Source organism: Rhincodon typus, chromosome 46, assembly GCF_021869965.1.
Source record: "Rhincodon typus isolate 14 chromosome 46, sRhiTyp1.1, whole genome shotgun sequence".
NCBI classification, from domain to species: Eukaryota; Metazoa; Chordata; class Chondrichthyes; order Orectolobiformes; family Rhincodontidae; genus Rhincodon; species Rhincodon typus.
In genome coordinates, this window is record NC_063377.1 from 8983299 (window position 1) to 8997248 (window position 13950).

General features: G+C 48.4%; 2 protein-coding genes across 6 annotated transcripts in view; one reads left to right on the plus strand and one right to left on the minus strand.

The window, feature by feature from the left end:
* Positions 1-13950, minus strand: part of adar (adenosine deaminase RNA specific) — a 144927-nt gene that overhangs the window by 43589 nt on the left and 87388 nt on the right. The window lies entirely within an intron of this gene.
* The window catches only part of LOC109912765 (ubiquitin-conjugating enzyme E2 Q1), a 30718-nt gene that overhangs the window by 8116 nt on the left and 8652 nt on the right, over positions 1-13950 (plus strand). The window contains exons 2-7 of the mRNA XM_048620450.1: positions 3442-3546; positions 5366-5470; positions 6153-6203; positions 6638-6778; positions 8356-8440; positions 12762-12822. Of these exons, the coding sequence (XP_048476407.1) occupies positions 3442-3546; positions 5366-5470; positions 6153-6203; positions 6638-6778; positions 8356-8440; positions 12762-12822 (548 nt within the window). The remainder of the gene's footprint in view (positions 1-3441; positions 3547-5365; positions 5471-6152; positions 6204-6637; positions 6779-8355; positions 8441-12761; positions 12823-13950) is intronic.

A 13950-nucleotide genomic window follows, 5' to 3' on the forward strand; every position in this document is an offset into this window, starting at 1 on the left:
GATGCTGGGGGGCAGCATGGGTGGGGACAGGGTCTGTCGCTGCCTGACACTGGGGGGCAGCACCTGATTGTGTCAAAGGGCATGTCTCTGTAAATTAGCCCCCATGCAGTGGCGATGCAAGCTTGCCATTTGTGTTATCAGCCTCCTGGATATAATAGAGGACTTTCACTGTCTCTGTGCATGCTGGGACGGTGCCACTGCCATAACCTGGCTTCCAAACTCCATTTGTAAGATAGTTGGGGTATCAAAGTGTTAGTAGGAGCACAGGTTAAAACCATAACAACACAAATAAGGACACCCTTTCATGCCTGTGATTGCATTCTTTCAGAATATTGAAGGGATGTTGAGAGATGTCAGAGGCCTAGCATTCACACATTCTGCAGATGTGGGAGGATAAGTATTCCAGTGAAAGAAAGCTAGGAAGAGATGTAAAAGTGCACGGTTAGATATAGAGTAAAGCTGTCTTTACTCTTTTCAAACTAAAAGTAAAGCTCTCTCTACACTGTTCCCCCTCAAAATCTCTAAACAATAGACCCGAAAGAAGGTGGTAGTGCAGGGTTGTTTTTTGGACTGGAGGCCTGTGACCAACAGTATTCCACAGGGTTCAGTGCTGGGTCCACTGTTATTTGTCATTTTGGATGAGAATACAGGAAGCATGGTTAGTAAGTTTGTGGGTGACACCAAAATTGGTGGTAGACAGTGAGGAACATTATCTAAGATTACAAAGAGATCAATTGGAGCAATGGGCCAAGGAGTGGCCGATGGAGTTTTGATTTGATAAATGCGAGGTGTTGCATTTTGGTAAGATGAACAAGGGCAGGATTTACACGATTAATAGTTGGGCCCTGGGCATAATGTTGCAGTTGTACAGGATGTGGGTGAGGCCACTTTTGGAGGGATATGGGCCAAAGATTGGCAAATGGGACTAATTTAATTTGGAAAACTTGGTCAGCATGGACGAGTTGGATTGAAGGGTCTGTTTCTATGCTGTATGTCTCTGACAGGGAGAGCATGGGGTCAGATAAGAGTAAAACTCCTTCATTGTCCTCACCAAACCCTCCTGGAAGATGTACAGCATGGGGTAGGATACACAGTTTAACTGATACAAGTTAGCCTGGTCCAAATCTGAGAGGACACTGTTGATACCATCTCTTTCTCCTTTCCCAAGGCTCCCATTGAATCTGATTGTTAATGATTTGGATTTTGGGTGGAACACTGCTAACGCGTTGAAACTATCCCCAAACCTATTGCATGCTCGGTCCCTGACTCCCAGCAGTGAGGAGAGGCACTCGCGTGGTTGTGTCAAGGGTGAGGACGCTACATCACTCAAAGCCCTTGTCTGGGGCTGGGATTTTGGCACGTAAACCACTCCTGTACCCTGCAATTAAATGACAGCTGACTGCTGGCTGTGGGAGTTGTAACGCTGGTACCTTGTAGTCCCACATCACCACCTTTTTGAGAGTCTGAGTCAATAGGGATTATAGCTTTTTTAGTTCTGGGCTTCACACGTTGGCTTCCTCCAGTTCCTGTGTAATTAAATCAGCTGCTGCCTCAACTCTTTGACAGAAGGAGGCCATTCGGCCACCCCTTGAGCTTACTACACAGAACGTGAGGCTGCTGACGGTGTTAGACAGGGATAGCAGGAAGCTATATTCGGCTGCCACAAGAACAGGAGGAAGTCGTTCAGCCCATCTCCTGCCAGTTGCCATTCAGTCACTTGAGCGTGTTACACACGATTAGGAGGAGTCTGCTGGAGAGTGTTACATGGGAACAGGAGAACCTCTCTCTGATGTAAAGTTTGCAATGGAATCCATTCCTAATTACTACCTTGTGACCTTACTCGGTACCAGTGAGGGCAAGGTCAGCTCTGTGTTCTGTTCAATCGCACTTAAAAGGCATCTGGATGGGTATATGGATAGCAAGGGCTCAGAGGGATATGGGCCAAATGCTGGCAAATGGGACTAGATTAATTTAGGATATCTGGTTGGTGTAGACGTGTGGGACTGAATGCTCTGTTTCCATGCTGTGCACAGCTCGAAGGCTCTGGGACGTGGGCATCGCTGGCCAGGCCAGCATTTATTACCCATCCCTAATTGCCGAGAGGGCAGTTAAGTGTCAGACCAAGTAAGGATGGCAGTTTCCCATTCCTAGCGAACCAGGTGGGATTTTCCTGAGAATTGATTCATAGTCATAGTTAGATGTCTGATATTTATTGAATTCAAATTCCACCATCTGCTACGGCAGGATTCAAATCCCCAGAACGTTACCAGAGTGTCTGGATTAATAGTCTGGCGATAAGACCACTAGGCCATCAGTGACAGCTGCCGTGCTTTTCTTTGTAAAAGCGCGTGGCTGGTTTGGACTTGTGCCTTTGGTGGTGGCACCCTCTCACCACCACCACCTCCCCCCTCCCCACCCCCGAGAACCTTGACCTGCTGGGGGTTTGTCGGCCGCGCTGTTCCTCGAGTGGCTTCCCAGCCTGTGCTATTCAACTGGGCAAGGTGGCGAGCCGAGTCAAAAGGCTACAGGTAGAAACCGCCCGGCTAATGGTGAGGTGTGGGCAATGCTGCTCGCTGACCACTTAATCTGTCACTGAGCAGGGATAGAACTTTCCAACGTTGCACCTTTTAACCGTTGCCTCACCAGTGAGGAGAGAATAGCATCTGTCCGTGTCTGCCTGTCTCTCTCTCTCTCCATCGTTGTAAAGGATGGTCTTGGTGTCTATGGCCGTTGAATCATACGGCACGGTCGCAGACCCATTGGTCCAACCAGTTCATGCTGACCATACTCCCAAACTAAACTAGTCCCACCTGCTTGCTCTTCCCTCCAAACATTTCTTATTCATGTACTTATCTAAATGTCTTTTAAGTGTTGAAACTGTACCCGGATGCATCACTTTCTCTGGAAGTTCATTCCACACATGAACAACACTGTTTTAAAAAATAAAATAAAATTGCCCTTAATGCCTTTTTTAAATCTTTCTCCTCTCAATTTAAAAATATGCCCCCCTGGCTTTGAACTCCCCTACCCTATGGAAAAGGCACCTACCATTAACCCTCTCTGTACCCTTCTTGATATTATACACCTCTATAAGGTGACCCCTCAGTCTCCTAAACTCCAGTGAAAATAGCCCTAGCCCCTCCTAATGTCTCAAACCCTCCATTCCTGGCAACATCCTGGTAAATCTAGGTCCCAATCCTTGTGCTCCTTCCCCAACAACATGAGGTCTTCAGCTCTGCGTGTTTTTTTTTCCCCAGAATACTTAGGGTGCAGACACTGGCCAATGGGCCCATCATCCCAGTGTTGCTCAGTCAGTAGCTGCTGCGTACTTTTTTGCCTCACTGGAGTAAGTGGAGTAGGGTTAGGGGATATTTTTGGTCAGGTGAGGGCGGGGGAAGACTCTTTGTTGTGCTGACCGTAGTTTGTGTTTCTGTTTTTCAGGAATCCTATCCCTCAGTGCCTCCCATCTGGTTTGTGGAGTCAGATGACCCAAACCTAGCTGCAGTGCTGGAGCGTCTGACTGACATTAAGAAAAGCAGCACACTGGTGAGTCTGTAGGGGGAGGAGGGAGTGTGCTGTAAGTTAACTGGAGACCTTGCACCCCCACCCCATCTTCGCAACGCAGATTCCCGCGTGAAAGGGACAGGCAGTGTTTAGGGGTGGACCTGACCCTTTTTTTTTTTCAAAAATGTCATTCATGGGATATGGGCATTGCTGGTTATGCCAACATTTATTGTTGAGCCCTAACTGACTTGAGAGGAGCAGTCACATCGCTGTCCCCATCAAACACTCCCCAGGGCAGGGACAGCACGGGGTTAGATACACAGTAAAGCTCCCTCTACACTGTGCTCCCCATCAAACACTGCCAGGACAGGGACAGCACGAGGTTAGATACAGAGTAAAGCTTCCTCTACACTGTCCCCCATCAAACACTCACAGGACAGGGACAGCGTGGGTCTAATATTCTGGGGACATGAGTTTGACTCTCACTGCAGCAGCTGCTAAAACTTGAATTCAGTAAAAATCTGGAATTAAAAGCCAATTTTCTGTCCACTGGCAATTGTCTTATAACATCCTTTAGGGAAGGAAATCTGCTGTCGTTGGCTGGTCTGGGCCTAGCTGTGGCACCAGGCCCACAGCGACGGGAGTGCCTGTGCATTTGGGACCTGATGGTCATTGACAGGTTTAAATGTGTGTGTGTCTGTGTGTGTGTCTGTGACTGCTGGAATCAGTTCCAGGACCCAAGATGGGCTCTTGTCAGAAAGGTATCCAGTCCACTGTGTTCAGTACCTTGGGCAGATTATATAATGGGGGCAAGGTGGGGAAAGGCCGTTGAGGAGCTCAGTCAGCCGTGATCATACAGTATTGAATAGCAAGGCAGGCTTGATGGGCTGAATGGCCTACTCCTCATCTCATTTTCTGCTTGGGGACCTCTGGAACTCAACATTAATTTCAATAACTTCAGAGTCTGATTTATACCCCTATGCTTTCTACTCAGTCCTACCCCCTGCTCCTGTTATGGGTTAGTTCTAGCTCACCCTATCCATTTTCTCCTACCCTCAGCTCTCATTCTCGCTTATTCAGCTTCTCGTCTAAAGATGTGCAGGTTAGGGTGGATTAGCCGTGGGAAATGCAGGGTTATAGGGATAGGGGTGGGTGTTGGAAATGCTGTTCAGAGGGCCAGTGAAAACTTGATGGGCCAAATAGCCTCTTGCCACACTGGAGGGATTGTATGATTCTTCTGTCCTGGCCTAATAATATTAATAACCCCCTTGTCTGTATACCTGTTTCATATCCCTATCTCTCTCTCTAGACTTTGTCTCCACCTGTCCACTCACCTCTCTACTCCTCCAGTCACCCAGCTCATATTCAGCTTTCCCTAGCCACTACCTGTTCTGATGAAACATGACCTCTGCTTTCTCCCCACAGATGCTACCAGACCTGCTGAGTTTCACCAGCAACTTCTGTGTTTGTTTCTCTATTTTATTTTCCTGTTCCCATGTTGGATTCAGTCAGGGATCGCTGGGTGAATTTTCCAGAATGATCCTACCACTGAAAATTCAAGGGGCAGGTCGCACAGACGGTGTCAAAATTGCAAAAGGATTCAGTTGGGTGGCTAGGGAGAATCTGTGTCCTCTGGTGGGTAAAGAGACTGAAGATTAAGGAGATGTGTCCAGGTTAGATCAATGGGTTTGGTGTTTTCTTAATCCTGGTTCCTTCTAGAATAGCCTCAGACCTCTGCTTAAAAATCTGCCCAGCAATGTCCAATGCGAGACAGGTGGCCAGAGTTAGAAAGCCCTGGATGGGCTGAACCGTCTTCCTGTATTGATACGTTCTCTATTTGTGTGTGTCTGTCTCTCTCCAGCTTCTTCAACACTTTAAACGAATAATCTCTGACCTGTGCAAACTTTACAACCTTCCACAGCATCCGGATGTGGAAATGTTGGATCAGCCTTTACCAACGGAACAGGTAATGTGGAACGGGGATAGGTATGGTGGGGGGTGGGGGTAGTGGTATGCAGTGTAGGTGGACAGGGTGGTCAGCAGGGAGATACGGAGACACAGAGAGAGTGTGATGGGGTGGTCTGGCCGTTCCTCGGCACGTCCCACGGCACTTGTATGGTTTGCACAGCAAGATCCCGCAAGCAGTGTGACAGGGCGAGGTAGCGATGTTGGCTCAGGGATATATATTAGCTTTTGGGACACCCACCAACCCAGTGCTCCTCTTCAAGGTAGTAACGGCCATGGGATCGATCTAGTACATTTCAGTGTGCGGAGTGGGCTTCATTTCTAGCACCTCTGGGTGCAGTTACTGTGGGGTTTGGGGGGTGAGGACCTGGGGTGGTGAGCAGCAGCAGAAACTCCTGTTTTACAGGCTGGGGGCCTGAGCTGCCAGATCTCCATAAATGCGTGCGATTTGTTTTGCCTGTCCTAATCCCATCAGCCCCTTGAAGGCCCCCCGCTCTCCTGACACTCCTGGAGCCTAGAACTTGGGGAATTACTTTGAGCCTCTCTCCCCACTGTTTGAACCCACCCTCGCCCCTGCTCTGGCACGTCGCTGCTGAATGTTCAAGTTCTGTGTCTGAGTCCCTGTTGTCCGAGTATCGAGTTGATGTTCTCTCTCTCTCTCCCTCTCCTCCCCCTGCTTCCAGAGCACCCGGGATGACGTGACATCCGAGGAGGAAGATGAGGAGATGGCGGAGGTGAGGCTCCTTCAGCCCCTTATTTTGGGGATGTCTGGGGTGGCCACGGGTGTTTCCCCAGGTGTGGGAGAACCAGAGCTGGGTGGGGGGAGGGTCTCCACTTGTGAATTCAGGAGGAACCTCTTCCCACAGAAAGCCCAGGACGGATGGAAAATGTGAAACTCTCTCCCACTGAGAATGGTCAAGGCCATTGGTAGAGATGCACTGAAGGGGTAGAAACTGCATGAACGCACTAGGGGGGAGAGGAGTTGAGTGGGGGGGGGCGGGGAGCTGATGTGGAGCAGAGGGGACGAATGGCCCATACAGTGTAATGCTTGCCAGGGAGTGGCCAGATTTGGTAGGATGGGCAGGGGGTAGCCTGAAAACTTGGAGGATGTTGCACTGATGTTGCCAGCGTCTCTCTCGGGCTGACTGCTCTCCATCCGCTCCTGCAGGACAACGAGGATCTGGATCATTATGAAATGAAGGAAGAAGAGCCCGCAGAGGGCAAGAAATCAGAAGACGAAGGCATCGGGAAGGAGAACCTGGCTATCTTGGAGAAGATCAAGAGGAACCAGAGGCAAGATTATCTAAATGTACGTGTCTGTAGGGGACTCGACTGAACTCCCAGAGTTACAGTGCGAGCCTGTAGTGTAGCTGTTCCATTTGGTTACTGGCACATGTGAGGCCTTTAAAGGCTACTCTGGTGAGAGGTGGTTTAGCACTGAGACAAAGCCCAAGCAGCAAGATCCCAGGCTCCCGTTACTGCTGGCATTATGCAGTTTGGGTGCTGGGTGACCGAAGTGCTCACTTCTGCCCACCTGGGAGAATCGGCAACTTCTGGGCGGAGGTGGGGATTGGGTTCCTCCACCGTCTGCACGCTCCCACCCCCTCCCCCCCTCCTCACCACCACACACAGACACACATACCAAGTGATCACGCTGCTGATTTTCCCCACCTTGTTGATGTGAGCCTCACTATCCCCTGTGCCCAGCTGATGCCCCTGTGAGGAGGCAAACAGATCTCTGCATTCCTACTGGTTAGAACATAGAACCCTACAGCACAGGAACGGACCCTTTGGCCCACAGTGTTGTGCCGAATATGATGCCAAATTAAACTAATCTTTTCCGCCTGCCCTTGGTCCATATCCCTCCATTCCTTGCATATTCATGTGTTTATCTAAAAGCCTCGTAAACGCCCCTATCGTATCTGCCTCCACCACCCACCCCTGGCATTCCAGACCCCTACCACACTCTGTGTTTTAAAAAAAACTTGCCCCTCACATCTCCTTTGAACTTTTCCCCCTCTCACTGTAAATACATGCCCCCCAGTATTAGACATTTCAACTCTGGGGGAGAAAGATTCTGACCGTCAACCCTATCTATGCATCTCATAATTTTACAGACTTCTATCAAATCTCCTCTCAGCCTCCACCGCTCCAGAGAAAACAACCTGAATTTTTCTAGCCTCTCCTTATAGCTCATACCCTCTAATCCTGGTAAACCTTTTCCGCACCCTCTCCAAATCCTCCACTTCCTTCCTGAAATGTGGCGACCAGAATTGAACACAATGCTCTACGTGTGGCCGAACCAAAGTCTCATAAAGCTGTAACATGGCATCCTGACTCTTGTACTCAATTCCCCGAACAATAAAGGCAAGCACGCCATACACCCTCTTTACTGCCCTGTCTACTTGTGTGGCCACTTTCAGGGAGCTATGGACTTGAACCCCTCGTGCGTTTCCCTGGTTCCCATTGCTCTGTCACTGATGGCTGTACCTTCAGGAGATCCTACAATTCAGAATTCTGTCCCTAAACCCTTCTCTCCGTCTCTCCTTGTTAAGACCAGTCCTTCAAACTGAGCTTTTGGACACCTGTTCCTAACATCTGCTCCATTGACTCACGAAATGATTTTGTATTTTTCCCTGACTTGCGCTCTCACAAGGTGCCTTAGAGGTTTGCTGTCCTGAGCATGCTACACAAATGCAAGTTGTTGTAAGCAAAGAGGGAGAGAGCTGGCCAGCAGAAGGCGGTGGCAGCACTGGGAAGAGACACTTGGCAGTGTGAGGGAGGTGGGAGTGGAAGGTGGAATCCTGTAAGTGTTGAATCTAATAATGCTGATGAGGTTAAAGGTTTTGTTGCTGACTTGTATTCTGCTCATTTTTTTTTTCGCAGGGGGCAGTGTCCGGTTCTGTTCAGGCCACTGACCGACTAATGAAAGAGCTCCGGGATATTTACCGGTCGGAGAGTTTTAAAGCGGGTAAGGAGTTTCCAATGACTTAAATTGTTTGTTTGCTTTGAGCCCAGGATTTTGTCTTTCGAGTTATAAAGTCATATAGCATGGAAGCAGTCCACATCAACCATGTTCCCAAACTAAAACTAGTCCTACCTGCCTGTGCTTGGTCCATTTCCCTCCAAGCCCTTCTATTCCTGAATTATCCAAATGTCTTTTAAGTGTTGTAACTGTACCTACATCCACCACTTCTTCTGGCAGCTCATTCCACATACGAACCACTCTGTATTTAAAAACTTGCCCCTCGTGTCCTTTTTAAATCCTTCTCTCATCTTAAAAATATGGCACTTAATCTTGAACTCACCCACTCTAGGGAAAAGACAGCTGCCATTCACCTTATCTACACCCCTCATGATTTTGTAAACATCTATAAGGTCACCCTTCAACCTCCTACTCTCCAGGAGAAAAACGTCCTAGGCTTTCCAGTCTATTTTGGTATCTCAAATCCTCCATTGCCAGCAACATCCTGGTAAATCTTTTCTGAACCCTCTGCAGTTTAATAATATTGTTACTATAGCGGGCGACCAGAACTGGACAGAGTGCTCTATAAGATGCCTCAACAACATCCTATATAACCTCAACGTGACATCCCAACTCATTTCCTCAAAAGTCTGAGCAACGAAGGCATTTAACACGCTTGCCTTCCTAACCAACCTGTCTGTATGTGATGCAAATTTCAAAGAATTATGTACCAGATCCCCTAGGTCTCTCTGTCCTACACTCCCCAGGGCCCTGTCATTAATTGTATAAGTCCTGTCCTTGTCTGTTTTTACCAAAATGCAATACCTCATTTATCCAAATTAAATTCCGTCTACCACTCCTCAGCCCATTAACCCAATTGATCAAGATCTCTTTGTAATTTTAGATAACCTTCTTCACTGTCCACGAGACCACCAATACAGTGATTTTCCTTTTAAATTCATTCGAGGGATGTGTAGGTTGCTGGCTGGGTCAGCCTCTATTATCCCGTCCCTAACTGCCCCTTGAGAAGGTGATGGTGAGCTGCCTCCTTGAACTGCTACAGTCCATGTAGTGTAGGGACCTCCATAGTGCTGTGAGGGAGGAAATTCCAGCATTTTGACCCAGCGACACCTGAAGGAACTGCCATACATTTCCATGAAAGGGCAATAAGTGGCTTTGTGGACAATTTTACAGGGTGTGGTGCTCCCAAGTATGTGCTGCCCTTGTCCTTATTTCAACAATGTGCTCAAGAAGCTGGACACTCTCCAGGACAAAGCAGCCAACTTGATTGGCACCACATCCACAAATCTCCGCTCAGCAGCAGAGTGTACCATCTACAAGATGCACTGCAACAACTCACCGAGGCTCCTAGAAAGCATCTTCAAAACCTATGACCACTACTATCTAGAAGGCCATGCAGACTCACCATCCTGACTTGGAAATACATTGCCGTTCCTTCAGTGTCACTGGGTCAAAATCCTGAAACTACCTCCCTAAATGATATTCTGTGTGTATCTATGTTCCATTACCTTCTCCAGGGGCAATTCGAGATGAGTAATAGACACTGGACCAGCTAGCGATGCTCACATCCTTTGAGTGAATGTTAAAAAGACACTGCATCCCCCTTTCCAACCTGATTAGTACCATTCCCTGCAATCCCCAACTCCTGTTGCTGGGGAGTGAGTGTTTGCAGTTCCTTGTGCTGGGTGGCCATCCATGCAGCTAGCATGCAGGCTGTTCAATCACATGGTCCTGCGCGGATTCAGACCCCTTGTTCTACTGGATTACAATGGTGGCTCTTTTAAATCATTCCCCCCCCCGCCTGCCCATTCCCACAGTCCATTTTCCCTCTTTAATGTTCGTATTGAATTTGCTTCCATCATCCTTTTGGGCACCATGCTCCCGATCTCACATTTCACGAAAAATAAAACTCTCTTCTCTGTATTTTTCTGGTTCTTTCACCAGTTGTCTTACATCTCTTTCCCCCCGACCCCCACCCATAGTCGGCCACCCTTCCTATCATCTGAAACTGTGTTCCTCCTCCTTTAAACCCTGTTTGTATCTATTTCCATCGGCCTTCTATGCTGTAAAGGAGCACTGTCACAGATTCTCCAGTCTGCCTGCGCAAGGAGACATTTTTCCGTGACTCGGCAAGATCAGAGCTAGGACCGATCCAAGTAGCCCGATGGGCTCCCTCCCTCCATGGCTTGGGAGGAGGGGTGTGCGTGCGTGGCTCCCTTCTCCTCTGATTCAGCAAAGATTGTGGGTTTGGGCCCTGCTGTAAAGCATACAAAGCTGCTAGTCCATTGCCTAGGTAATGCCATGATGCCAGGGTCGCAGGACTTTCAGTTGAAACGGGGTTAGGTCCCATCTGGTGGACCGAAAAGATTCCACAGCCCGCTACCTCAGAGAAGAGGGTTTTCCCTGGGCCTGGCATGGTGGTTCAATGGTTAGCACTGCTGCCAGGGACCTGGGTTTGATTCCAGGCTTGGGTGACTGTATGTGTGGTGTTTGCACATTCTCCCCGTGTCTGCATGGCTTTCCTCCAGATGTGGGTTAGGGTGGATTGGCCGTGCTAAATTGTCCCATAGCGCCCAGGGATGTGCAAGTTAGGGTGGATTGGCCATGCTAAATTGTCCCATAGCACCCAGGGATGTGCAAGTTAGGGTGGATTGGCCATGCTAAATTGTCCCATAGCGCCCAGGGATGTGCAGGTTAGGGTGGGTTGGCCGTGCTAAATTGTCCCGTAGCGCCCAGGGATGTGCAAGTTAGGGTGGATTGGCCGTGCTAAATTGTCCCGTAGTGCCCAGGGACGTGCAGGTTAGGGTGGATTGGCCATGGGAAATTGCCCCGTAGTGCCCAGGGATGTGCAGGTTAGTGTGGATTGGCTGTGGGGAAACACAGGGTTACTCGGGGAAAGGGGTGTCTGGGTGAGATGGTCTTTGGAGTGGCAGTGCAGAGTTGATGAGTTGATGGGCTGAATGGCCTGCTTTCACACTGTAGGGATTCTATGAAATGTGTCCCACAATTGACTTTACTGTCCGGTCATCACATTGCTTTTAGTGGGAGCTTGCCGTGCTCAAACCACTACGTGCACACACCACTTCAAAAATATTTTGTTGGCAGTTACCACTTTGAGATTCCCTGAGGTGGTAGGAAGCTCAATAGATACAGGCGCATGAATGGAAATTTCCCCCCAGGCCCAGGCTAATGCTCTGGGGATACCGGTTCAAATCCTGCGACAGCAGCTGGTGGAATTTAAAGTGAATTCATTTTTTAAAAAAAAAACCTGGAATTATGAAACCAGTGTGGGAGGAAAACCACTCCCCCCTGGAATGAAGTCTACTGTCCTTAATCTGTTCTGACATATGTGAGAGAGATATTTTAAAAAAAGGTGAGGGGCAATATTTTTGTATCACAAGGTGGTTCGTGTGTGGAATGAACTTGCTGAGGAAGTGGTGGATGTGGGTACAGTTACAATGTTTAAAAGAGATTTGGATAAGTTGGAAAAGGAAAGGTTTGGAGGGATATGGGCCAGGAGCAGGCAGGAGGGACTAGCTTAGTTTGCAATAATGGTCAGCATGGACCGGTTGGGCCGAAGGATCTGTTTCCATGCTGTGTGACTCTCTCTGACTGCAGATCTGTAGTCAACATGGTCAAGCAGTTCCAAGGGGAATTAGGTTTGGGCACTAAATGCTGGCTACGTGTTTAAATAAAAACTGGAAGTGGACTGGATTGGCTGAAGACAGGATTAATATAATGATCATCCAGCTGGTGCCTACACAGGCCTCGCTAATGGGGAGTAGCCATTATCTGTAGAGTCAAAGAGCTTGAACTGGCATCTAAATAAGTGGAGGAGATTGAAGAGGTGTGGGAGAGAGTCTGGTTTGGGGGCAGTTTACAGAGAAAACCAATCTGTTTTTTTTTAAACATTGGAGACCACTCCTCTGAGAAAGCACAGGGGTGTCTCAGTGGTTAGCACTGCTGTCCCACAGTGCTAGGGATCCAGATTTGATTCCACCCTCGGGTGACTGCCTGTTTGCAGTTTGCACGTTTTCCCCATGTCTGTGTGGGTTTCCTCCCACAGTCCAAAGATGTGCAGGTTTGGGTGGATTTGCCATGTTGAAGTTGCCCATAGTGTCCAGGGATGTGCAGGGTAAGTGAGATAGCCATGAGAAATGCAGGGTTACTAGGGTAGGGGGTGGGTCTGGGAAGGATGCTCTTCACAGGGTCAGCATGGACTAAATGGGCTGAATAGGCTGCTTCCACACTGTAGGAATTCTGTGAAAGCATGCTGATTGACTTGTCTCATCTTTCTGGCCTGTAGGAAACTACGCAGTTGAACTCGTCAATGACAGTCTATACGACTGGAACGTAAAGATTCTCAAGTAGGTGATCCTTCCCAAGCAATTCTGTTTTACAGTTGCGAGGTGTAATTCACTGGAGAGGGGGGGGTAATGAAAATTGCTGAGCTTTACAGCATACAACATAGCAAAAGGCCTCTTTTTCTCTGCCGGTTATCAAGAACTCATCTATTCTTGTCTCATTTTCCAGCACTTAACCCAGGGCTATGGCATTTCAAATGATAATTCTTAATGGTCCAACTCTTCCACCCTTGTCAGGCATGTGTCCCAGACACCCACCGCCTACTTCATCCTCTTTAAACTTCCTGTCCCTTTTACCTCGAATCTATGCCCCATGCTGACTGATCCCTCTGCTAAGGGGAGAAGTTTCTCCCTATCTATGCTCCCCAGAGTCCCATTTACCTCCGTCAGCTTTACTGAGTCTCTCTCATAGCTGAAATGCTCCAGCCCAGGCAACATCCTGATAAATCTCCCCTGATCCCCCCCCTCTAGTCCAGTCACATTCTCTCCTTTTCCTGTTGTATGTGATCCTGGTCATATGACCCATGTAGGAACAAGAATAGGCTATTCAGCCCATCAAGTCTGCTCCCCCATTGACTGAAATCATGGCTGATCTGATCATCCTCAGCTCCACTCTCCAGCCTTACCCTTGATGGTTTAAAAATCTATCTTGGCCTTGAATATACTGAATGATCCAGCCTCAACAGCCGTCTGAGAAAAGAAATTCCTCCTCATCTGTCCTCAATTGACGGCCCCTGATTCTGTTGCATTTGGCTGCAGTCTTAAGCCCAATGAGATTGGGCAGTGCTGGGATGGTAGGGAACATGGGAATTAATTGAAAGGGATATGGGGTCACATTGTTAGAGAAAAAGAGATCTTGTTGCAATTACATCGAATTTTGTTGAGACTGATACCCGAGATGAGAGGTCTGTCCTATCAGATTGAGTAGAGTGGAACTGTATTCTCTGAAGTTTAGAAGAGACAGAGATGATCTCATGGAAATGTTCTGAAAGGTATGGTGACATACAAGGTGAGCGCTGGTTCCCAATCCCCAATTACCACCTCCCCTCAGACTATGGGAGTATAAGGGGCTGGTCGAACCGAGACAGGGAAGAATACCCTCACTTGGAGGGTGGTGTATCGATGGAATTC